General features: G+C 39.1%; 1 protein-coding gene across 1 annotated transcript; it reads left to right on the forward strand.

Annotated features, from left to right (window-relative positions):
• Positions 1–8,706: 8,706 nt before the first annotated feature.
• LOC114299929 (uncharacterized) lies at positions 8,707–23,708 on the forward strand. The gene is made up of 4 exons (XM_082912414.1): positions 8,707–9,342; positions 22,688–22,772; positions 23,081–23,439; positions 23,562–23,708. The coding sequence occupies exons 1-4, from the start codon at positions 8,707–8,709 to the stop codon at positions 23,706–23,708; spliced, it is 1,227 nt and encodes a 408-aa protein (XP_082768540.1).
• The last annotated feature ends 2,534 nt before the right edge of the window (positions 23,709–26,242 follow it).

A 26,242-nucleotide genomic window follows, 5' to 3' on the forward strand; every position in this document is an offset into this window, starting at 1 on the left:
TCTTGTTGTCATCCTTTAATTCCTTATGTTTGAATTTTAGGATGTGTTGGGCGTGTTTCGAACTAGGTTGAGTTTTGGTCTCAAGAGTTGTTGCCCTACATTTTGGTGTTACGCTCGAGCGGGTCTTCTTGCGCTCGAGCGGGATTTACACACTCCTAGTATTTTGTGCCCCTGCAAAACTTCTGCAGGTGTGTTTTTCACGCTCGAGCGGGTTTCCTACGCTCGAGCGGGTATCTTGGCGTTCGAGCGAGTAGTGCTTTGTCTGTGAAAGTTCTGGGAGGGGGAAATCTATGCTTGAGCGGACTGGTTTTCGCGCTCGAGCGGATGTATTTTATTCTTGTGTCTTGGCGCTCGAGCGGGACTTCTTGCGCTCGAGCGTGTCTAGATTTTTGTGCTTGACGCTCGGGCGTTCTATTCTCTGCTCGAGCGGGTCATGCGTATATCAGAGGGCAGCTGGGCATTTGTGAATCACTTTTTACACTTCCTCTCTCTCTCTCTCTCTCTCACTTTCCCAAAATTGATTTTGAGAGCTCCTCTCTCTAGAAAATACCTTCTCTCTAGGGATTGATCTAGTTAGAGTGTTCTCCTTTCCTTCGGCCTTTGTAAAAAGTGTGTTGATCGTCGAGGGCTACATTTTGATCCGAAAAGTTTGGTATTTGGAGCACTTTGAATTTCTTCGTCTTCTCCGTTTGAGCTCTAACTTCGAGGTAGGGATATCTTACTCCATCTTATGAGCTTTGTCTTTAAATTTTGGCATTTTGATATGTTGGGAGTTGTTGAGTAATTTTGGGAAAGTTTGGGGCCTTTGTGTAATTTTCAAAAGAGGGGTTTCCAAATTTAAAACCGTATGTATGTAATACATTGAGAAAAGGAATTAATATTGGATTATTGATGGAAATGGAACCTTAGGGTTGTTATGGAAATTATGGGAAAATGCCCTAATTAGTTTGGCAAATTAATTTGTATAATTAATTTTGAGTTATGAGAAATTGAATTGAGATTATTGGAAGTGGGGAATTATGGAATTGAAGGGTGTTGTTAGATTAATTTATCGCTCACCTAGTCTAAATGTTGATAATATATCCATTTAGCGCATTTATTTTTCAGTTTAGAAATAACTGCTTTGGGCTATTGGTGGAGGATAGTCTTGATTGTTGTAGACAATGCATGATGATTAGAATAACTAAAACTAATCAATGGAATGCGTCATCGAATATGACGGTTGGAACAATACATTAACCTTATGTATTAATTGATTTCGTATATGATCTGTGTTTATATACGTTGTATTGTATGGGAGGAGATAGGGGATGTACTCCACGGTTTAGGGGAAGATAGGGGATGGACCTCTAAACCGGATGTTGTTTGGCATTGATACAGCACTAAAATGTGTATCATTTGTCAAGTGTGGAAGTGATTTTGTTTGTGATTGATACAACACTAAAATGTGTATCATTTGTGAAGTGTGGAAGTGAGTTTGTTTGAGATTGATACAGCACCAAAATGTGTATCTGTTATGAAGCAAGAAATGTTTAACATGAGTATTACCCCAATTGAATTGGAAATATTGTTAATAAGAAATGCGATCTCTACCAACTTATCTGGCCAGGTTCTGAGCCACGTTTTTGAAATGAAATGTAACATGGATATGATTTTCATGAAACTGTGATGTGGTATAAGTGGGTGTATAAGTGTTGACCATCTATCAACTGCTAATATTTTAGTCATTGTTTATAGTTGGTTTAGTATGTTTCTACTGGGCTGTGGCTCACCCTATATGGGACATCATTTTCAGGTACAGGTAGCATGCCACCTCCAAGGACGTAGCTTGGGAGGCTGGAGGCTGTTGGACTATTTTGTGTTTTTGGTTGTATTACATGTATATCAAGCCAAGGGCTTTCTTTGTATAGAGATAGCACTCTTTTTGTAACCAAGTGTTGACTTGGAAAGTTGTAAGCCCATAGGGCATTTACTTTTGATGTCAATATGTAATACATTTTGTAATGATTATTTTGATGAAATGTAATTATGCTTTATTCTCATATGTTTAAGCATGTCAATATTGTATGATTTGTGGGTTTATTTTGAGGGCGTTACATTCCATATTCATTTTTCGAGACTCACATAGAGTTAACATTTCATTTTCCATTTTCAAGGTCAACTTTCATAAACTTTCCAAGTCAACAAGTTACACCACTTATTCCCAAAGACACTTTTCTCATTCACAAAACCAATTCCATTTCTTTTTATTTTACAAAACCAATTCCATGGATAATAAAAGCCATAAACCAACTCGGTTCAATACATTCGTTTCAAAACAACCCCAAAGCCATAATTAATCCCATAGGCATTAACACCTTTACCCAACTCATATTAACAACAGTAATTTACAATTATTGTTCAACTACCCTCCATTTTAATTTACCAATTCAAAACATGGCTTTTTCCTCTTTCCATAATAACATGCTAATTTATACTCCAATTAGCCCAAAGAACCATCAATGATAAAAATAATCATTCTCAAACAACCAACCCTAGGTTCCCTCACATGGTTTTCAAAGAAGTTCAACATGATATGATTTTCATGCAATACAAAACTACCACATGTCTATCTATAGACGGAGTATTGAAAAAAAACAAGAAGAATCCCTACCTCAAATGGAGAACCCAAGGGGAAGAAGAGCCAAACCCGGAAGTGCTCCAAACCCAACCTTTCTCGGATCAAAACGAAGGCCACGCCAAACTCCACCTTTCTTACAAAGGAACTAGGCTAGATACACACTAGAGCTAGATGGATTTTTAGAGAGAAGATATGTAGAGAGAGAGAGCAGCCGATCTAGGGTTTGAGTCAAAAGGGGAACTCAAAAAGTGAAGAAGAAGCTGCTGCTGCGAACTAATATATACGTTCCTCGCTCGAGCGACCAGACACAAAGAAACCTCGCTCGAGTGCACAAAGCCTCGCTCGAGTGGAAAACACGAAGCTTCAGGTCTGCAACCCAGAAGCACGCTCGAGCGAAGAACATCTCGCTCGAGCGAAGAACAACTAGCTCGAGCCAAGGCTGCGTCTGAACAAAACCTGAAGACATGAAAAACTCGCTCGAGCGTACAAACACTAGCTCGAGCGAAGAAGCAACAACACAAGGCTCGCTCGAGCGACAAAGTCCTGGCTCGAGCAAAGAGGCTAAAAACTGGACAGCAACCATATGCTTCCAATCACAACCAACCTGAAACGAACCTGCCCAAAACATCCTATAACTCAAATACAAAGTATTGAAGGACGGAAACAAGTTAAATACAACAATCCACATCTACGGAACCAAGTTCGGAATACAAAATAAATAAGGAGGGAAAACCGGGATCGCTATAGAAACTAACAACTCTTGGATAGTATTTAGTTTCGTCAACTCGGGTTGGGACTCCAAAACATTGCAATTTATAATTACAAGTTCTCTTAGCATAGATGGCAAAGTTGTATTTGGAAAAGAGACAAGACTTGCACAACTGTAGATTTTCAACTCCTGAAGGGACGTGTAGGTGTGCAGATCTTGTGGCAGGTTCTTCAACATTGGACAAGCTTCAATTTGTAAATACTCGAGTCTTGTCATACAAGGAAATCCCTCATGTTCCTTCTTTTCCCAACCTTCTCCTTCTTCTTTTTCTTCCTTTTCTTCAAACAAGCACACTAGTTTAGGCATCTAGAAATGTCCAAATACTGGAGGAGTGTAATCTATGCTCGAGCGGACTTTCCTTTGCGCTCGAGCGGGTGTAATTTGCAGTTGTGTCTTGGCGCTCGAGCGGGTATTCTTGCGCTCGAGCGGGTCCAGTTTTTGTGTTTGACGCTCGAGCGTCCTATTCTCCGCTCGAGCGGGTCATACGTATATCAGTTGGCAGCTGGGTGATTTTAAATCACTTTTCACATTTCCTTTCTCTCTCTTACTTTTCTAAACCCTCTTTTGAGAGCTCCTCTCTAGAATACACCTTCTCTCTAGGGTTTGATCTAGTTTGAGTGATCTTCCACCCTAGTGCCTTTGTAAAAAGTGTAGAGCTTGGTGTGGGCTTCCTATCAATTCGAAAATCTTGAGGTTTGGAGCATTTCGAAATTCTTCATCTTCTCCATTTGAGCTCCAAACTTGAGGTAGGGATTTCCTTGTTCTTTTACAATGCTTCGTCTATAGATAGACATGTGGTAGTTTTGTATTTCATGAAAATCATATCCATGTTGGGTTTGTTTGAAAATCATGAGGGTGAACCTAGGGTTGGTTGTTTGAAAGTGGGTTTGTTATCATTGATTGTGGTTTGGACTAATTGGGGTGTAAATTAGTATATCATTGTTGAAAGAGGACAAAGCCCTAATTTATATTTGATTTGATAATTTAAAAGAGGGGTTTTGTTATTTGGGCCAATACATATGTATTTTGGGTCTCAAATGAGGTTATTGTTGTTGTTGGTATTTGAGCCTTTTTGGTCAATATCATAAAAGAGGGAGAAAAGCCCTAATTTACTGTTATGAATTAATTTGCATAATTGATTTGGAAAGTTATGAGAGGAATGATATTGGTTTTATGAAATGAAAAAGGGGTTTTGGATTTGGAAAGTCCTGGAAGTCAATTTTGAAAATGGAAAATGAATTGGGAATTTAATTGTCGTATCTTGAGTGTTGAATACACACGTTTGGGGGTTTCACTCTTACCTATTGTACTAGTGTCGTTGTCGGGTTTAAGATCTCATGGAGTTGAGTCTTTATAATCGATGTATTAAAATCATGCATCTAGAGGTTTTGTCCTTGGTCATCGGTGGAGGATGACATGGTTGTGTTGAATTGTCGTGTATGCACTACACCTGTGTTGATTGAGCATTGTATGTAATGAAATGCTATGATACATTATATATGTATAATTGTTAGGGAGGAGATAGGGGATGTACTCCAGTGTGTGGGAAGAGATAGGGGATGTACTCCACACATACCTATGTGTTCATATACTTTAACACATTGCTTCTGTATCTTGATAGTTTATGTGTATGTATTACACTTGTTGGTTATACTCTGTTGCATTGTGATTATTGGTGTTATACCCTGCGCTTATAATCAGAGGTACCGTTACCTTCCAGCTAGTGCCTGAAGAACTGACTGCACTGAGAATCTAAGGTACCACACCCTTCCAGCTAGCAGCTGGTAAAATGGCATACTGTTGTGAGAGTTGTATCCTTGGCTTACTATGCCTATAGTCGGTAGAGCAAAGTTTTATTGTTTTTGTCTCAATGTATTTGAGTATATCATGGATTGTGATGGTTATAGTTTTGGAGGGCCGAGTTGCCTCATTTGTTGATTATATACATGTTGATGATTTGTTATCTCCCTTTTATTGAAGGCATGCATGTATTGATATGAATGTATTGGAAACAAACCAAAATGCCATTGTGAGATTTTGGGAAAGTGTGAAGGAGAATTGGGTATTTGAAAGTATATTTTGAAAAAGGGAAAATTTGTTGCAAGTATGGAAAATGGGAGAAAGGTAATGGGCTTAGAGAAATTGATTTTTTTCTAAGGAGTTGTTGTTGTTATGAAAGTTTGCGATCAAGGGATAATGAAATGAAATGAAAGATGAATCGCTTATAGCGCTGAATGGATTGACTGTTTTGAGAAAAGTTTATACTTATGTATACTTTTGTGTAAACTGCCACATTATTATTCTAGTACAAGATTGAGCATTCATGATCATAGCTATCTGTAAGTGGTTATTGTTGAGGATCATGTAGAGATCCCTACTGGACTATATGTTTATCCCACGTCATTGAATCTTTTTCAGGTATTAAGCAGGATGGGCTACAAGATTTGGATCTTCTTATTTGTTGGCCACGGGGCCTCTTTGTGTTGGTGGAACGCCATATATGAAAAAGGGTTACACCCTTCTTCTTGATTCTTTAATGATGTAAGCCTTCGGGCATATTATTCAGTATGCTCATGTTGTATTTAATTTGCATTCGGATGAGAGAATTGTTATTTATTTCTACTCATGGGACTAAAGGGTTTATTTCTGCATGTTATCTTTGAACTTGAATTAAGTTAATGAATTTGGTAATGACTTCGAGAAATAAAAAGTGGGGCGTTACATTGCCCTTAGTATTTTCACTTTTTTGTATACTGTTATTGTTGTTAGTTAAGTGTTAATGTATTGAGTGAGAGGTTTAACTCTTATGAGTTGTAATCTAATAACTAATTTTTGCTGATAAAAAAAAATGTGTTAACGTATTGGGGTAATAAAGCATGGTTGGGTTATTCTTTGACAAGGAGTAAGGCAAAATCTTAATAATTTTTTTCTTTTTTTAAAATTTAAATATTATTTCAAACAATACTTATTACTTTTTCTATTGTAATTTTTTAATGTAAAATTCAATTGTCTCTTGGGTAAATTACATTAACACCCCCTGAGGTTTGAATTTAATACAGATTTTTCCTCACATTTAGGACATTCCACTGACCCCCTTGTCAGTGTAATTATTTTGACGGAGTTAATGTTGGGATAAAATGACATTTTTGCCCGTAAACCTTTATATGTAGAAACTAATTAAAAAAATGTAGATATTTTGTCTATGTTATTTCAAAGAAATGACAATCACCCTGTTTGGTTTTGGGCTTTCAAAGATAATTTTCTAGGTTATTAAATATTTTTACATTTTTAATGATATTTTAAAATATTTTAATCAATTTTTTAATTTTTAGATCCGCTTAATCTTAATCTACTTAAAAAGTAAAAAAGTTGTACGATTTTTTTTTTTAAAAAAATTCATTGAATGCAACAAAATACGAAAATATATTGATTGTTGTTGTTGTTGTTGTTGTTATTATTATTATTATTATTATTATTATTATTATTATTATTATTATTATTATTATTATTATTATTATTATTATTATTATTTTGTATTTGGTGAATTTTTTGAATTTTTTTTTCCCGCAAAGATTATACTTTTTAAACGTATTTAGATTAGGTGTATCTAAAAAATAAAAAAATTTACATAAAATATTATAAAAGTTCACAAAAAATAAAAAAAAAATACTAAAAGAACTCAATTTTTTAAAAAGTGGGCTCAAATTTCTAAAACCAAACATGGTGAATAATACCCTTTTGTGCTTTTTACCTACCACAAGCCATATTTGGCGAATAAATGAATTGCAATTGCAAATGCAAGTGAAATGGTGGTGTCTGTTATGATTGGACCTTTGTTTTTCAGTATATTGCTAATTTTAAATAGGGTATAAGGCTACAAAAGATTTTTTAAGGCTCCAAGGACAAATCAACCACTTAGGGCTCGTTTGGCAAGTGGCTTTTTTTAGGCAAAAAGCCAAAAAGTTACTAAAAAAATCAAAAAGCCAACAACTTATACAAAAAAGTCAAAGATTCCCTTTTCTTTTTACTTTTTGCACATCTTTTCGTAAAAAGCTAAAAAGTCATCCCAAACATACTATTTTTTTTATATCACATTTTAGCCAAAAAGCCAAAAAGTTACTAAAAAAGTTTGTTCCCAAATGAGGCCTTACACTTTCTTTTTACTTATGTCAGGTCTAATGTCCACTCCATGATAGGGGAATTTGTGAATGAGACTATTAACTACAATGGTAGAAATGTAATTTCCAGAACATCAATAGTTGGTATATAATCAGGCCAAATGTTAGGGGTGTCAATGTAATTTACCCTTTTCTCTTGGGAGGCTCTATTTACACACCACTTTTCCTCTCAAGACAAACCATTAATTAGTTTATTTTTTATTACAATTTTAACCTTAGGTAAAATGACTACAAAGGATAAGCTATGATACACACCATTTGTATAATTACAATAAAGGACAATAATAAATATAATACTCATCAACAATCTCAAAGGTGTTACTTACGTATCTTGTCTCTCAAGGATCCAAAACCCTAAAACAAAAACCAAAACCCTTAAAGAAACAACCAAAAATATATGTATTATTAAACATTTTGATTGGATTCAATGAAGAACTCATCTCGCAATACTGATTCGGAACAATGGAGCAAGGAAAAGATTATTTATTTATTTTTATTTTTTTCCGTTTTCATTTACTTGCTGAGTGGTAAACGTTTGTATTAGTTCGGTTATCTAGAGTCGAATAATATATCAATGTTCGAATACCTAAAACCGAACAAATTTTATGTGTTCGGTTTCATAGTGTCGAACATAATCCAATTCTTCTGTTTTTAAGTATCGAGCAATTCCATTTAATTCGACTCTGTACTGCCGAACACTTATAACATTTTTTTGGGGGGGGCTTTTTCCAGACATGTGCATCCATGGAATGCAGTAATGTTGGATCTAGGGGTCTTGTTGACTACACAAGTCAATTCATTACTAATGAGGTAGTCTCATGTAAAAAATTAGTATTTTTTCTTTTTATTTTCGCATGTTTAATGACTTTGGTGAATTTGACATGTAGGTTTTCAAGAGCAAAGAAGAATTGCTCAGTTGGGTACCGGACGTTGGAAGGACAAATGGGTTTGTGATTGTCATCAAGACATCGGACTATGGTAGTGGTCATAGGACACCAAGGATATATCTTGCCTGAGAGAGAAGTGGTCAATACAGAGCTCATAAGAAATTAAAAGGAGATGATTCAAACAAAAAAACTGTGAAGGTAACGGGTACAAAGAAATGCAGGTGTCTCTTTGAGTTGAGGGCTCGCAAGTTGATGGCTGATGATGATTGGATGGTAGATGTAGCATGTGGAATGCATAACCATTCTCCTGCTAAACATTTTGAAGGACATTCATTTGCACGGAGATTATCTGAGGAGGAAACATCATTATTAGTGGATATGTCCAAAAGTATGGTCAGACCAAAAGAGATTTTGGTTACCTTGAAACAAAATGATGCTTTGAATGTAACCACTATGAAAACCATTTATAATGCATGTCATAGGAATAATGTTATTGAGAAAGCTGGGAGATCACAAATGCAACAGTTGTTGGGTGAATTAGAAAAGAATAATTACATTGAGCGGCATAGGTGTGACAACAACACGATAACTGTCACAGACTTGTTTTGGGCACATCCTGTCAGTTTAGATTTGTTCTGTTCATTTCCAAAGGTGTTGGTCATGGATTGCACATATAAGACAAATCGATATCGTCTTCCTCTTCTTGAGATAGTTGGTGTGACATCCATTGATATGTCATTCTCCATAGCCTTTGCATATCTCCAATTTGAGCGTATTGATAACTACGTTTGGGTGTTAACTACATTACGTAGTCTCTTGGATGACATTGTTATTCCTGAGGTGATTGTTACGGATAGGGAGCTTGCTTTGATGAATGCTATTGATAGGGTATTTTCTACATCTTGACATTTGTAACGCCCTCAAAATAATACATAAAACCCATCACTTTTGACATGCATTGATATAAAAGAAACCAATCATTTCTATTCATCAGAGTAAATTTTACAACGGTATTACATGTTAACAACAAAAGCAAATGCCCTATGGGCTTACAGCTTTCCAAGTCAACACTTGGTTGCACAAAAGAAGAGTACTAACTCTATGCAAAATAAGCCGTTGGCTTGATATACATGTAATACAAACAAAATAATCAAAAAGAGTCTTCAACTCCCATCATCATCCAAGCTATGTCCTTGGAGGTGGCATGCTACCTGTACTTGAAAATAATGTCCCATATAGGGTGAGCCAACGCCTAGTAGAGATATGCTAAACACAGTATGAGCAATAACTAAGACATTAGCAATTGATAAATGTTCAATTCCCATAAATCATTTCATGATCCGTTTTCCTTTACATGACCACTATGTCCATGTTCCATTTCATTTTCCATTCCTATCCAATTTCCCAATTACAACAACGGCTCAGAACCTGGCCAACAATTTTCATGAGACAGTGACTCATATTAAACGTTTCTCATTACACGATAGATAAGCCTACTAGCTATATCAACATCTCAACAGATAAACATACAAGCTGTATCCACACTTCAACAGATAAGCATATGAGCTATATCAACACTTCCATAGATAAGCATATGAGCTGTATCACCGCATTACCTGACAAGCATATGAGCTGTATCAGTGGAGTCCATCCCCTATCTCCTCCCAAACAACATCCGGTTTAGAGGTCCATCCCCTATCTTCCCCTAAACCGTGGAGTACATCCCTTATCTCCTCCCCCACACACACACAACGTATATACACATAGGTCATATACACAATCAATCAATACATAACGTAAATGTATTTTATCAACCGTCATACTCTATGACACGTCCAATTGATTAGTTTTAGTTTTCCTAATCATCATGCATTGTCTACAACAATCACGACTACCCTCCACTGGTAGCCTAAAGCAATTATATCTAAACAGATAATAAATGCATTAACAGATAAATTATCAATGTTTCCAAAAGTGAGCGATTAACAAATCCAACTCCACTAGTCCGTCACATAATGAACCAATTTCATTATTTATAACTCAATTTCATAAGTCCATAACTTTCGCAAATTAATTATACTAATTAATTTATTATACAAATTAGGGCATTCTTCCCCATTTTCCAATAATGACCCAATGGTCTATATTTCATCAACCAACAATCATACTATTATTTTGAAACCCAAGATACACATTTTAGAATCAAAATAACAAATCCACTTTTATACATTTTGAAACCCTAGATCTCAAAATCAAACCATTTAACAAAATGCTCAAAAATCTAGGTCAAAACCCATAGTGGTGAGTAGGAATCCCTACCTCAAAAGTTGACACCCAACGAAGAAGATGATGAAAAACGAAGTTGCACCAAATCACAAGTTTCTCGGATCAAAAGATAGCCCTCGACGATCAATAACTTTTTTGTAAAGGCCAAAGGTGAGGAAACAACTCCAACTAGATCAATACCTAGAGAGAAGGCAAGGTTCTAGAGAGAGAGGCTCAACAATGGAGTTTTTGGAAAAGTAAGAGAGAGAAGAGATGAGAAAAAGTGATTTAAAAATGCCCCACAGCCAACTGATATACGACATTCCCGCTCGAGCGGAAAACACAACGCTCGAGCGTCAAGAACAAAAACTAGGTCCGCCCGAGCGTAAGAAGGCCCACTTGAGCGCCAAGACACAAGAATAAAGTACATCCACTCGAGCGAGAAAACCAGTCCGCTCGAACGCAAATCTCCCTCTCCCAGAACTTTCACCAAGAGAGTACTACCCGCTCGAGCGCCAACAAACCCGCTCAAGCGCGGCCCGCTCGAGCGCAGGAAACCCGCTCGAGTGTAGAAATCACACCTACAGAAGTTTTACAGGGACATGAAATACTGGGAGTGTGCAATCTCCGCTCGAGCGCCAAACGACCCGCTCGAGCGGAACGACCAAAAGCCTGGCGACAAGATTTTAGACCAAGGTTCTACCCACCTGCTCGAAACATACCCAACGCATCTCAAAACTCAAACAAATGGAATTAAAGGACGGTAACAAGATAGATACAACTACCAACTCCACGGAACCGAGTCCGGAATACAACAGAACAGTAAAGGGACAACCGGGATCGCTATAACCTCCCCCCTTAAAGAATTTCATCCCCGAAATTAAACACAAGTTTCTCAAAAATAGGTTTTCTCCATTCCCAACAATATTACAACATAATATTAAACATTCCGACCCATTACCAGTCAATCCCATCTCTATTCAAGAGGCATTTCACATTACACATAACAACCTGCATAATCAACATGCATTCCTTTGAAATTTACCAATTCCAACTCATTTTCAATGCCAAAATATTTTTTTTTTGCATTTCTAAACATCATTAACATAAACAATGTTAAAATCAACTTCCATCATAAGGCAAGTTCTACAGCATACTTCCATAAATCAAAACATATACCATGTTTTACAACTTAAGACATATGTAATGCTCTTAAAGTTCCATAATATTACAGAATTTCAATACATGATTACACATCAACAAACAAGTCCAGATAATTCTCACGGACATCCGCCTCACGTTCCCAAGTGGCTTCCTCCACTCCGTGATACTTCCACAAAACCTTCACCAAGGGAATGGTCTTGCCTCGCAAGACTTGATCCCGCCTATCGAAGACCCGAACCGGTATCTCCTTATATGAGGCATCCTCATCTACCTCTAAGTCGGTCCAATCTAACACATGGGATGGATCCGACTCATACTTCCGAAGCATACTCACATGAAACACGTCATGCACTCCGGACAACTGCGGTGGCAAAGCTAAACGATAAGCAATCTCCCCAATCCTCTCAAGGATCTCAAAGGGACCGATAAACCGAGGGGATAACTTCCCACTCTTCCCAAACCTCATCAAACCTCGCTTAGGTGATATTTTCAAGAAAACATGATCACCTATCTCAAATGCCAAAGGCCTCCTCCTACGGTCGGCATAACTCTTTTGGCGACTCTGGACTGTAACAAGCCTCCTACGGATAAGCTCAACTTTCTCCATTGTCTCCCTAACCAACTCCGGACCCAACAAAGGTGCATCACCCACCTCGGCCCAACAAACTGGAGACCTACACGGTCGGCCATACAAGGCCTCAAACGGTGCCATACCGATGCTAGACTGAAATCTGTTGTTGTAGGCAAATTCTACCAAGGGCAAGTGCCTCTCCCACGTCCCACTAAAGTCAAGGATACAACCTCGAAGCATATCCTCAAGGATCTGAATAGTACGCTTGGACTGCCCGTCAGTCTGAGGGTGATAAGCCGTACCAAAGGTCAACTTAGTGCTTAAGGCACTCTGCAAACTCTGCCACAACCTAACAGTAAAACAAGGATCTCTATCTGAGACGATCGTCACTGGGACCCCGTGCAATCTCACTATGTCCTGAATGTACAAATCGGCAAGATGATCTACCGAATCTCTCACGCGCATAGGAATAAAGTGCGCTGACTTAGTCAACCGGTCAACAACCACCTAAATAGCATCATTACCCCGCTGAGTCCTCGGAAGACCTACAACGAAGTCCATAGTGACATGCTCCCACTTCCACTCGGCAATAGGCAAGGGTTGCAACAAACCTGCTGGCCTCTGATGCTCGGCCTTCACTTGCTGACAAGTAAGACACTTCAATATGAAAACTACCACATCCCTCTTCATACCCCGCCACCAAAACTGGCGACCCAAATCACGATACATCTTAGTGCCTCCTGGATACACCGCAAGGCATGAATGGTGAAACTCCCGGAGTACCTCCTCTCGGCAAGACTCCGGCACAAACAAACGGTCTCTGTATCTCACACTCAGGTCGGGATACACCGTCAAACCCTTCTCAACTTTCCCACTGGAGATCTTCTCTTGGAGGGATTCTACCTCAAGGTCACCTCTCTGTGCCTCTAACACTCGAGTCACAAGTGTAGGCTGTGCAACAACAGAAAACAAGGCTGCAGCCTCAACGGATTCGCCCAGAAGCAAATTAAACTCGCCCAGTGCACCCAACATCTCCCATTCCTGGATGGCTATACAAGCTACATCACTAATGGATTTCCTACTAATGGCATCGGCCACAACATTGGCCTTTCCTGGATGATAGTGCAACTCAAAATCATAGTCCTCAATGAATTCCATCCACCTTCTCTGCCTCAAATTCAAGTCCCTCTGTGTAAACAGGTACTTCAAACTCTTATGATCCGAGAACACCTCGAACCTCTCACCATAAAGGTAATGCCTCCAAATTTTCAAGGCAAAGATTACTGCTGCTAACTCTAAGTCGTGTGTAGGGTAATTCTTCTCATGTATTTTCAACTGATGTGAGCCATAAGCTACCACTTTCCCCTCTTGCATCAACACACAACCCAAACCCTCTCGTGAGGCATCACAATAAACCGCATAACCCAACCCTCTCTCCGGAATAATCAAAACCGGAGCGGTGGTCAATCTAACCTTCAACTCTTGGAACGACTTTTCACAAGTCTCACTCCACACAAACTTGACCCCTTTTCGCGTCAATCTAGTCAACGGCGAAGCTAGCCTGGAGAAATCTTTCACAAACCGACGGTAATACCCAGCTAATCCCAGAAAACTGCGGATCTCAAAAACACTCTTAGGCTGTGCCCAATCTTGCACTGCCTCAACCTTGGATGTATCAACAGACACCCCTTCCCCGGATACCACATGGCCTAAGAACTTGACTTCCCCTAGCCAGAACTCATATTTCCCAAACTTGGCATACAGCCTATGGGCTCTAAGCAATTCAAGCACCACTCTCAAGTGTTCCTCGTGCTCCTCCTCAGAAGGTGAATAAATCAGTATGTCGTCCACGAAAACGACCACAAAGCGATCTAGGAATTCCCAGAAGATCCGGTTCATCAAGTCCATAAAGACTGCTGGTGCATTGGTAAGCCCAAATGGCATCACCAGAAACTCATAATGGCCATACCGCGTACGGAATGCCATCTTTGGAATATCCTCCTCCCTGACCCTCAACTGGTGGTAACCCGATCTCAAGTCTATCTTAGAGAAACAACGGGAACCCTTCAACTGGTCAAACAAATCATCTGTACGGGGCATAGGGTACTTATTCTTAACCGTAGCCCGATTCAACTTTCGGTAGTCGATACACAATCTCAAGGCACCATCTTTCTTTTTAGCAAAGAGGGTCGGTGCTCCCCATGGTGAAACACTAGGGTGAACAAAACCCTTATCTAACAACTCCTGAAGCTGAGTCTTCAACTCACTCAACTCGGCTGGGGCAAAACGATAAGGTGCCATAGAAATCGGCGCCGTGCCGGGCACTAAATCAATAGAGAACTCTATCTCTCGGTGAGGTGGCAAACTAACGAGATCCTCGGGAAAAACATCCGAATACTCACAAACCACTCTTGGTAACATAGTCTGGGTCTCATCACACTCACTACTCAAGAAGCTAGCAAGTAGACCACTAAGCTCACTCCGCCCTCGCGGATCATACATCGGTGGCAACACACTACCAACTCGATCCCCCAAGAAATGGAAACATTCCCCGCTCAGGGTACAAACTGTGACCCTCTGGCGGTAGCAATCAATAACTGCCCGGTATGACGATAACCAGTCCATACCCAAAATAACATCAAAACCCTTCATGGGCATAACAACAAAGGGAAAAGGAAGCCTACGGTCGGCGACCTCTATATCACAACCTCTACATTCGTGTTTCAAAACCAATTCACCCTCAACAGGTGATACTACACAAATAGGAGATGCTAACAGTGCCAACTCCAACTCTAACACAGATGCAAATGTAGCAGATACAGAAGAATGAGACGCACCCATATCAATCAACACACTAGCAACCGAGTTGCAAAACAGAAAGCTACCTCTCACTACTGATGGAGCCGGTACTAGGTCCTGCGCGGTAACAGCATACACGCGCCCTGTAGGCCCTTGATCCACCTGCTCACTTCTAGGAGCAAAAGACTGCTGCACAGACTGGGATGACGAAACTCTCGGATTGGCCCTCGAGGCCTGCACAGACTGAGCTGGCTGATGACTCTGCGTCTGCCTAGAACCAGACGCTCCCGATGTGGCACCGAACTGCGGGCAATACCTCTTCAGGTGCCCAAGCTGACCACACTGATAGCAAGACAAAGGCTGGCCCCTGCCCTGACTCATGCCCTGAGGTCTAGCTGAAGAAGAAGCAGCTCGCTGACCCCCTCCCTTCTGCGGGCAAATCGAAGACTTGTGACCCAGCTGGCCACACGCAAAACAAGTCAAGCCTCCTTGACTACCTCTCCCAGAGCCCGCACTCGGCACTGGAAAGGTCGATCTAGCCAAACCACCCTGAGACTGCTGAGGGTTAGAACCCCTCTGTCTCCTGCCGTCACCCTGACCATCTTGGCTCCTCTTGGAGCCTCTTTGCCCTTCATCCTCCTCCTGTATCATGAGCTCCATATGAGCTGCAGCATCCACCAAACGTCTATACTCCCAGATAAACGACCCTCCAACCCTCAGCTTGAGTCCACGCCTCAACTTCCGCTCAAACTCAAAGCAACGGTGTTCCTCAGACGCCACAAGTTCAGGTGCAAACCTGGATAGACTAGTAAAAGTAGCCTCAAACTCGGCCACTGACAAGTCCTGCTGTTTAAGCTGGCAGAACTGCTCCCTTAGCTTCTCCCTAGCAGCTGAAGACAAAAACTTCTCCTGGAAAGCACTCACAAACACCTCCTATGCATTACCAACACGGCCCTTCTCGTACATCCACCACTGACCCGCATGTCCCGTCAGTTGGAAGGATGCCAAGGTCACCTTTAAAGCCCCGTCCTCGATGCCAAGCATCTCGAACGTCTTCTCCATATGTTCCAACCACTCGCCAGCCTTAAGGGGCTCCTTCGGATCCCCGACAAACTCGTTCGGGTTAGACCGGAAGAACTCCCTCTTCAAGAAAGAAGGTCCTGCCTCAGCAACCTGATTCTCAACTCTGAGAATACCCAAAGCTCCCGCTATCTCTCGGGCCAAGGCACCCATAGCCTGCTGACCCGCTGGCTCGGCCACGTTGGCCTGACCAACTCCCTCTTGCACTGCCGGAACGTCATCCGGTAAAGGCATCTCCTGCCTACCATGCCTGCCATGCCTACTACGCCCTCGTCCTGACATCCTAATAAAGGTAACCAAGACTATTAGCACATTCACAAATGTGCCGAAGCTATAACACCCGCGTCCTAACGGATGGACAACTGTAATTCACTCCACGTAAGCACATAATCACGTAAGCAATTACGAATTTCATTTCCGGATAATGATAGTCTTGAGGCGTTACTAGAGTTCCGGTTAGAAACAGTATTGATCAAGTGCTTTTCCAACAAGACTCCCAGAAACCCAAGGATCCAATCAATATCCTAGAAACTACGTTTCATACGCACATAGTCACATAAGCATGTTATCAATTAAACACTTAGCATATGACCCTACATCTAAGTCTCTATCAAGCGAGACAAACCCATTGTGATACTAATCACATCCCACGTACCCAAAGTATTCGAACCTGGTACGCTCTGATACCAAGTTGTAACGCCCTCAAAATAATACATAAAACCCATCACTTTTGACATGCATTGATATAAAAGAAACCAACCATTTCTATTCATCAGAGTAAATTTTACAATGGTATTACATGTTAACAACAAAAGCAAATGCCCTATGGGCTTACAGCTTTCCAAGTCAACACTTGGTTACACAAAAGAAGAGTACTAACTCTATACAAAATAAGCCCTTGGCTTGATATACATGTAATACAAACAAAATAATCAAAAAGAGTCTTCAACTCTCATCATCATCCAAGCTATGTCCTTGGAGGTGGCATGCTACCTGTACCTGAAAATAATGTCCCATATAGGGTGAGCCAACGTCCAGTAGAGATGTGCTAAACACAGTATGAGCAATAACTAAGACATTAGCAATTGATAAATGTTCAATTCCCATAAATCATTTCATGATCCGTTTTCCTTTACATGACCACTATGTCCATGTTCCATTTCATTTTCCATTCTTATCCAATTTCCCAATTACAACAACGGCTCAGAACCTGGCCAACAATTTTCATGAGACAGTGACTCATATTAAACGTTTCTCATTACACGATAGATAAGCCTACTAGCTATATCAACATCTCAACAGATAAGCATACAAGCTGTATCCACACTTCAACAGATAAGCATATGAGCTATATCAACACTTCCATAGATAAGCATATGAGCTGTATCACCGCATTACCTGACAAGCATATGAGCTGTATCAGTGGAGTCCATCCCCTATCTCCTCCCAAACAACATCCGGTTTAGAGGTCCATCCCCTATCTTCCCCTAAACCATGGAGTACATCCCTTATCTCCTCCCACACACACACACAACGTATATACACATAGGTCATATACACAATCAATCAATACATAACGTAAATGTATTTTATCAACCGTCATACTCTATGACACGTCCAATTGATTAGTTTTAGTTTGCCTAATCATCATGCATTGTCTACAACAATCACGACTACCCTCTACCGGTAGCCCAAAGCAATTATATCTAAACAGATAATAAATGCATTAACAGAAAAATTATCAATGTTTCCAAAAGTGAGCGATTAACAAATCCAACTCCACTAGTCCGTCACATAATGAACCAATTTTATTATTTATAACTCAATTTCATAAATCCATAACTTTCCCAAATTAATTGTACCAATTAATTTATTATACAAATTAGGGCATTCTTCTCCATTTTCCAATAAGGACCCAATGGTCTATATTTCATCAACCAACAATCATACTACTATTTTGAAACTCAAGATACACATTTTAGAATCAAAATAACAAATCCTGTTTTATACATTTTGAAACCCTAGATCTCAAAATCAAACCATTTAACAAAATGCTCAAAAATCTTGGTCAAAACCCATAGTAGTGAGTAGGAATCCCTACCTCAAAAGTTGACACCCAACGAAGAAGATGATGAAAAACGAAGTTGCTCCAAATGACAAGTTTCTCGGATCAAAGATAGCCCTCGACGATCAATAACTTTTTTGTAAAGGCCAAAGGTGAGGAAACAACTCCAACTAGATCAATACCTAGAGAGAAGGCAAGGTTCTAGAGAGAGAGGCTCAACAATGGAGTTTTTGGAAAAGTAAGAGAGAGAAGAGATGAGAAAAAGTGATTTCAAAATGCCCCACAGCCAACTGATATACGACATTCCCGCTCGAGCGGAAAACACAACGCTCGAGCGTCAAGAACAAAAACTAGGTTCGCTCGAGCGCAAGAAGGCCCGCTCGAGCGCCAAGACACAAGAATAAAGTACATCCACTCGAGCGAGAAAACCAGTCCACTCGAGCGCAAATCTCCCTCTCCCAAAACTTTCACCAAGACAGTACGACCTACTCGAGCGCCAACAAACCCGCTCAAGCGCGGCCCGCTCGAGCGCAGGAAACCCGCTCGAGCGTAGAAATCACACCTGTAGAAGTTTTGCAGGGACACGAAATACTGGGAGTGTGCAATCTCCGCTCGAGCGAAATGACCAAAAGCCTGGCAACAAGATTTTAGACCAAGGTTCTACCCACCTGCTCGAAACATACCCAACACATCCTAAAACTCAAACAAATAGAATTAAAGGATGGCAACAAGATAGATACAACTACCAACTCCACGGAACTGAGTCCGGAATACAATAGAACAGTAAAGGGACAACCGGGATCGCTATAACATTTATTATACTGATGGCATATTAGTAGAAATGTACTGGCAAAATGCAAGAAAATGTTTAAGAGTATGAAGGAATGGGACAAGTTTATCTCTTTATGGAATTTCTTAGTACTCTCCTCAACTGTGCTTGAATACAATGAACACCTTACTAGGCTACTTGAGGATTTTGATACATATCTTGAGGCAGTGCAATATGTGTCACAAAGTTAGTTAATTCTATATAAGGATAAGTTTGTTTCCGTATGGACAAATAGTTGTATGCACTTCTTGAATGTTACAACAAACAGATAATATATATTTGTCTACCTTACACTATTAGTCATTATGAGTTTGATTATTGAAACTTAATTATGTTAATTGATTCCATTGTACACAGAGCTGAAAGTGCACATGCAAAACTTAAACGGCAACTTGGTTCTAACCAAGTCAATTTTGAGTGTTCATGGACCAAGATCCATAGTTTGCTTGAGTTGCAGCATGTTGTTATTAAGGCATCGTTTAAGAAGAGTTTAACCGTTGTACAACACCAGTTCAAACTGTGAGAACCTGAATATACAAATCAAGTAAATAATTAAATAATAATAATATTACAATCTCAAATATTTTGATGGTGAACCCCAAGTGCAAATTAAATATTTGGAAGGTCTTTTAATTAATTTTTAAACCTAAAATAAATTTATGGTGAAAGTCTTTAAATTAGAAGCAAGATTTATTATTTAAATAAATAAATAAATAAATAAATAAATTTAAGTGCCAAATTGGTAAGCATATTTTGATCTAATAATATTTGTATTTTAATGGAGATAGAAATTAAAATAATATAAAGAGCTAATAAATCAGAGCCTTTTGGTTAGATATATATAAAACAAAGGATAATTATTTAGAGTTTTGTTTGGATATATATAGAGAGCAACCCTAGTTTTCCTAACAAAAACCCTAACCCTTATTATAATTGTTTTGCACAACACTTTCAACATGTAGTAGCAGCCACGGGAAAGAGAGAGAGAGAGAGAGGGAGAGAGATTTCCAGCACCCTTGTATCTCAACAACTTTCTAAGGTATTAATCAATCTATTCTTGTTCTATTATACTATGTTGTTTACATAGTTATGGTGCTTGTGGGTGTTGTGAGTTGGTGGAAGAAAAATGAATGGATTGGCAGATGGGGATAGTATTCTAGAAATTTTAATTGAATTCATAATGTTGCTCCTAAGAATATTAATCTGCTAGCAAACTTTAAAAATCAAGAAAAGTTATCAAACGAATGAATTTTGAACTGAAATTTTTACAATATATTAATTACATATTGAATTGTATATCTGATTTTTTTCATAATTTTTGGGAGTCAAAATCCATATAAACTGATGCGTTCAAATCTGTCCAGAAAACTGGTTTTAAACAGTAAATTCGGGAGTGTTGTTCTCTTTGGGTATAAATCCAAAAATTATCAAATCAGCGTCATTAGAACCGGTTATGAGTCTAGTTTCTTACATTTTTGGCCTTGCATTGATTGCTTGTGTATATTAAGAGAACCGGCAATTTCTTTAAAGTGCTGCAGAAAACAACCTGTTTGGATATAATAAATTGTAGATAATGATTTTGATAAGCAAATCAAGTGAAGCCAATTGGGTTTGAAACTTAGGATATATTAGTTGATATCTGGAGGTTTTTGAAAATTTTCAAATAGTGTGGAGCGGGTTTTGTAATTTTCAAAGTTAGTGAATAGATTGGGAAAACTTGTTTAAAACTCTGTTTTATCTTAAAGTTATTTTTAGTTAAGTTTCGATCGGAACCCATGTCTTGGGTGATTTTAGACCTTGAAGAACATGAACTTAAGTAATATTTAAGAGTAACGGTGAGTTGGGTTGAGCCGTGTTAGTGAGCTTTAGTTTGGGATTACTTAGTTCTTATTCTTTAGTATTTTTAAATTAGTAGTAACGTGTAGTTTTCATACTTGGTTCAGGGCACTAGTTGGACTTTTATACTCTATTCGAGGATTATATTATTTTGGTTTCAGGTGAGTAGTTTCATGCTTCATATTTTTATAAATGTTTCCCTACCCTGAACTGTTGGAAAATTAAATTGTTGTTTCATGACTAAACTGTTTTAATAAATTATTATATTATCAATTAAATCAAATTATTTCTGAAACATGTGTGAACTTGGCATACTGTAAACTATTTGCTTTGGTCTCATGTTTATAATGATGAACTACCATGTTTTGCGAAACTGATGTGTATTGATTATTGGGACCATATATTTATTTAGTCCAGGGAAATTATTCCACTGTGTGTGGTGACTCTGGCCACTAGGGAACAGATCCGGGTTGGGCCGTGATGACTCTAGTGCTCAACGATTGTAAGGAAAAGACCTTAAAAAAAAGCTAGGTGACCTTCAATCGGATCGTCTTTGAGAAAAGGCCCAGGTGCCACCCTGAGGATGACTCTTAGTTCGGTATTGGATCCAACGGGGCTTATAGCCTTGAGAACTGTGTGGCATATTATTTGTTTTTATTGGTACCCAAAAAATTATTGGTGTTCATGTTATAATCTGTTTTAAGTGCAAAATGTCATTTATCATGTTCTTGCGAGACATGAGTATTTTAAGTGTTGAACTGTGGAACCTTCTTTTTGAAACAGATTACATTTACCAAGCTGTATGCCAATCTAGTTTATGTGATATATATCTTATTTTGGAATTGAGCCATGTTTTCAAAACTGTATTTACTATCCATGTTGCTACTCACTGAGCTATCAGCTGACTTAGTTTTTATCACTTCCAGGTGTTAGAAGGACTTAGGGTGGACTCATGGCGTAGCTGAGACTCGATTGCATGGACCTCTAGGACATACATTTATTTTGTTTTAGATTGTTATGTCAAGTTTGTGCATACTTCTTTTTATTTTTATTGAGGTTCATTTAGGATTATTTTGATATGTCGGCTTTTTATATCCCATAAGTTTGGATGGTATTGATTACGGTTGGTTTTGCCGTTTATACTTGTGGCATATCACTGGATTGAGTTTGGTTATTTATTACTGGACTTTTGTATAGTTGCTCAATGTGATTATGGATTAGTGGTTAGGCTTACGTGTGCCTTGGGCTCAATCCCTGTTGGCCACGGCCGGTCATACTCGGATTTGGGGTGTGACATAAACCATCCCATTTTAGAGAGCTCCGAGGCAATATCTCTATTACTGCATTAGAACGTGTCTTAGCGGAGAGTAAGCGAGTGAATGATGTTGGCATTGATGCTTCAGTATGTGGATGTGTTGTTCAACGAACACACGGGTTACCTTGTGCCTATGAGATTGCGGATTACATCTGACAGTGTCGTTCAATACCACTTGATAGCATTAACCGGCATTAGAGGACTCTTGAGCTAGTACAAAAGTTGAAGAACGATAAAGTGGAATTGAGTTGTGAACCAAAGTTTGATCTCATACTTAAGCGATTCAATGCATCTTATTACACTATGTAGTTGGAAATTCTGCATAAGTTAGGAGAGATTGCAAATCTGCAAAGTACTTTTCTCATTGAGCAGGATGTGAAGCCCAACCTTCGAGGTAAGGGACATAAGAAGATAGATGTATTTACATGTCGAGACCCATGTGCATTTGAGTTGGTTCAGTCTGGACATGAAAGCCACTCACCCATGGGCACCCAGATCCCCACACAGGATTTTGTCAAAGTACATAAAAAAACGGCCTGCTAAAGAGAAGGTACATGTAATCATTTTTTACTTACATTTTTGTTGATGATAAATTATGTGTTTTGTTATTCATGTGTTGATGCCTTCCCTGTTGAATAGGTATATCGGACTCGTACAACCACGACTTATTCATATGTTGATGCCCTCCCAATTGGATTGAAGCCGTACATACGTCTATTAAGGATGTAGATGCTGATGGCAATTGTGGGTTTAGGGCCATTACTTGCTTGATGGGGCTTACAGAGGCTGAATGGGGTCAAGTTAGGCGTGATCTCCTACAGGAATTGCACACACACATAGACCATTACACTCATCTATATGGTTCACATGACAGGATTGATGAGCTGACCTATATTCTATCATACTTGGAGCCCAATCCAAGGTATCACTGTTGGATGACTATGCCTGACATGGGTCATCTTATTGCATCTTGTTATAATGTGGTTTTGTACCACTTATCTGCACAGCAATGCCTTACATTCCCCCTCTACGATCAGTGCCAATATCACAAGTTCAACAACGTGAGATTGATATTGGGTTTGTTAATGGAAATCATTTTGTCCAAGTATAGCATTATGATTTGTGTAATACATTTATCATTTTGTACTGCATCGCTCTCATGCTTAAAGCTTTGTCAATGTAGGTGTTCATGTTACTGGGTCATCCAGTTCCACCGATAACTACCAATTGGTGCAAGTTTCATCATGCTTGTGCGGCTGGATGGGGTACTGCATATAGTCGCCGAATTGAGCATTTTAAAGAAGTTGTTCATTCAGAGCTAGCTACTTGAGAGACATTTGATTGTATTAACCTTGATAAGTAATGATGTATGTGAGTTGAGTTATAGTTATGCAATTCAAATAATTATTGATACATTTTTTTAATGATTAGCATTTAAATAGTTGAGTTGGATTAAGCTTTGAGTTAATTTAATGCAATATGTACTACTTGTCCATTGCGGTATACCAAACGCATTGGCATAATACTTCCTGTTCATTACCAAAAATATAAACCCTGAATACTTTTTCATTATAAAATATTGGTAGAGTAATTCTTGTTCATTACAAAACAACAAAAACATCAAAAGAGTACTTCTTTTCCATGACAAAAAAACAAAACAAGATTACCACAAAACCAACTACCTGTCATCTACTCGTCTCCTACGATTGTATGTTCGAAATGGAATAGAACTAGGTCCAGCCTCATCGATTTGTTGACCCTGAAGAACACATGTCATCCTCTCAATGGCCTCATATAACCTATCTAGCTCAGGGACACTAGCATCATGGCCCGCCTCGATGATAGGATGCACAATCCGTAGTGCGTGATCAATACGCTGTATTAAGAACAAATACAATTGTAATTAGCACGTGCCATCTTAAAAAAAAAATGTAAACGATGTGTGCGCAATATTGTCATACCTCAGCATCCTGCACATCAGATCGACTATCCTGTGCATGTGGGTTAAAACCAGACCGATGTATAGGGTTCTGGATATATAAGTGTGTGATGCTTGTATACCACTGCATGTAACCATCAACACAATCAGCTGGACATCTGACTAAGGTACTCCTCCTCCGAGCAGATAAAACATGATTATCCCAACTCTCCCATATCTGATCAAGACACTGATACATCACTCTATATCGGCCTGCTATGACACCTCTAATAGCACAAATAGGGTTGAGTGGCGCAAGTGGGATGGTCTGAATCCTACCAAACTATCTAAGAACCCTTTCAGGATGATAGGGTTCAACTGCATCCAAACACTTCAAACAACCAGTATATAATGTGATCTCATGACATAGGTGATATTGATGACAATCTCGCTATGGATCCCAAGTAACCTAAGAGAGAAACACAAATGAAATCTTGATGAGTGACATGTATTGAGAAAACTTAATTAAACTAATATTAATTGGTATACCTCATCAAATGCCAATCTGTCAAGCTCCTCCCGTAACGCCTGTAGGTGTGATATCATTGAACTAGCTTCCTGACGAGGAGTCCATCAATGCACGTGAGGCAATTGTACAGTATATTCCATGTTTTGGTGAGGTCTAAATGGCCGAAAATGCTCATAAATCCATGCCTCCAACAATGTCACGTAACCAGCCATCTGTCGAACAGCTAATCTCGTGGAAAATCCTAACTGGCGGTATAAATATGCCAATGCAGCTGCATCCCAAGCATATGTATGAATATCAGACAGATCCATCAACAACTACAAGTACACAACAAGAACTCTCGTCCCACTCTTGTCGTTGAACAATGTACATCCCAATAGAAATAGCAAATACGCTCCGGTGGCACATGCTATGGATTCCTTGGTGTCTGAATCTTTGCAACCACTGAATTTGCTTCGTAACCACTCCAACTTCACTGATTGTCCTCTAGCAGATGATAGCTCCTCATTTGCTTCAGCATTATCAACTCCCAAGGCATCTACCACAAGTGCATGTGCCTGTTGATCTATCAAGTTGCAACACTAACTGATCTACCTGTGATAGGGATTCCCAAGATGGTACCCACATCATCCAATGTCATTGTCATCTCACCAACTGTCAAATGGAAAGTATTTGTCTCTGGTTGCCATCGCTCAACAATTACAGATATGACAATCCTATTCACGAACCAATATGTGCAATGGACCAAAGTAGTTAGGCCTGACTGTTGCACAATGTCTCTAAACCTTCTATTGTCGATTCTTGACCACCACCGCCACTCAAGAATCTTGGACGCATGATTATAACACCTTAAGAGATTCCTCTCCTGCAAGGTATATAATAATTTACATAAATAATTTGGTTCAATAAATAATTAAATGAAACAAACATTTAATATATATATATATATATATACTACCTTATGCTCCCATATAGCTGCTGCAATATGTGCCTTGAAGCTCTTCAGCACTGATGGATCTGATGGGCCCCCAAGAAACGGACCAGCGAGTACCTCCTTAGCCTGATCAACATCAGCAGCATCATCACCTTCCCCTGAACCATTACCAATCACATCCTCTTCCAATATTTGAGGTGCTTTTTCCAACACAATATCATCACCCCGATCCTGACCTCGACCTTAACCTTGACCACGAGCAGGATTTGTTAATGCACGACGTCGTCTCTCTGAGGCAGTGGGTGGAATACGCGAAGGGTTATCCATTTCTAAAAATGAAACATAAAACAATAAAGTTAATAGAAGGAACACAAATCATTTATGTTAAAATACTCACAATCATTCAAATTCTTGTTTCTTTATGTTTGATATAACCCATCATTTTTACTTTTGTGTAGAAACAATTTTTGAAACTATAAAACA

Source organism: Camellia sinensis, chromosome 2 (assembly GCF_055761805.1).
Source record: "Camellia sinensis isolate YWXY chromosome 2, ASM5576180v1, whole genome shotgun sequence".
NCBI classification, from domain to species: domain Eukaryota; kingdom Viridiplantae; phylum Streptophyta; class Magnoliopsida; order Ericales; family Theaceae; genus Camellia; species Camellia sinensis.

Excerpts from the sequence above, each read along its gene's own strand:
- LOC114299929 (XM_082912414.1), top strand. The coding sequence starts at position 8,707 with ATGGCTGATGATGATTGGATGGTAGATGTAGCATGTGGAATGCATAAC. Across the intron at positions 9,343-22,687 it reads TGATGAATGCTATTGATAGG|TTGGAAATTCTGCATAAGTT; the intron begins GTATTTTCTACA and ends TACACTATGTAG. Across the intron at positions 23,440-23,561 it reads AATATCACAAGTTCAACAAC|GTGTTCATGTTACTGGGTCA; the intron begins GTGAGATTGATA and ends TTGTCAATGTAG.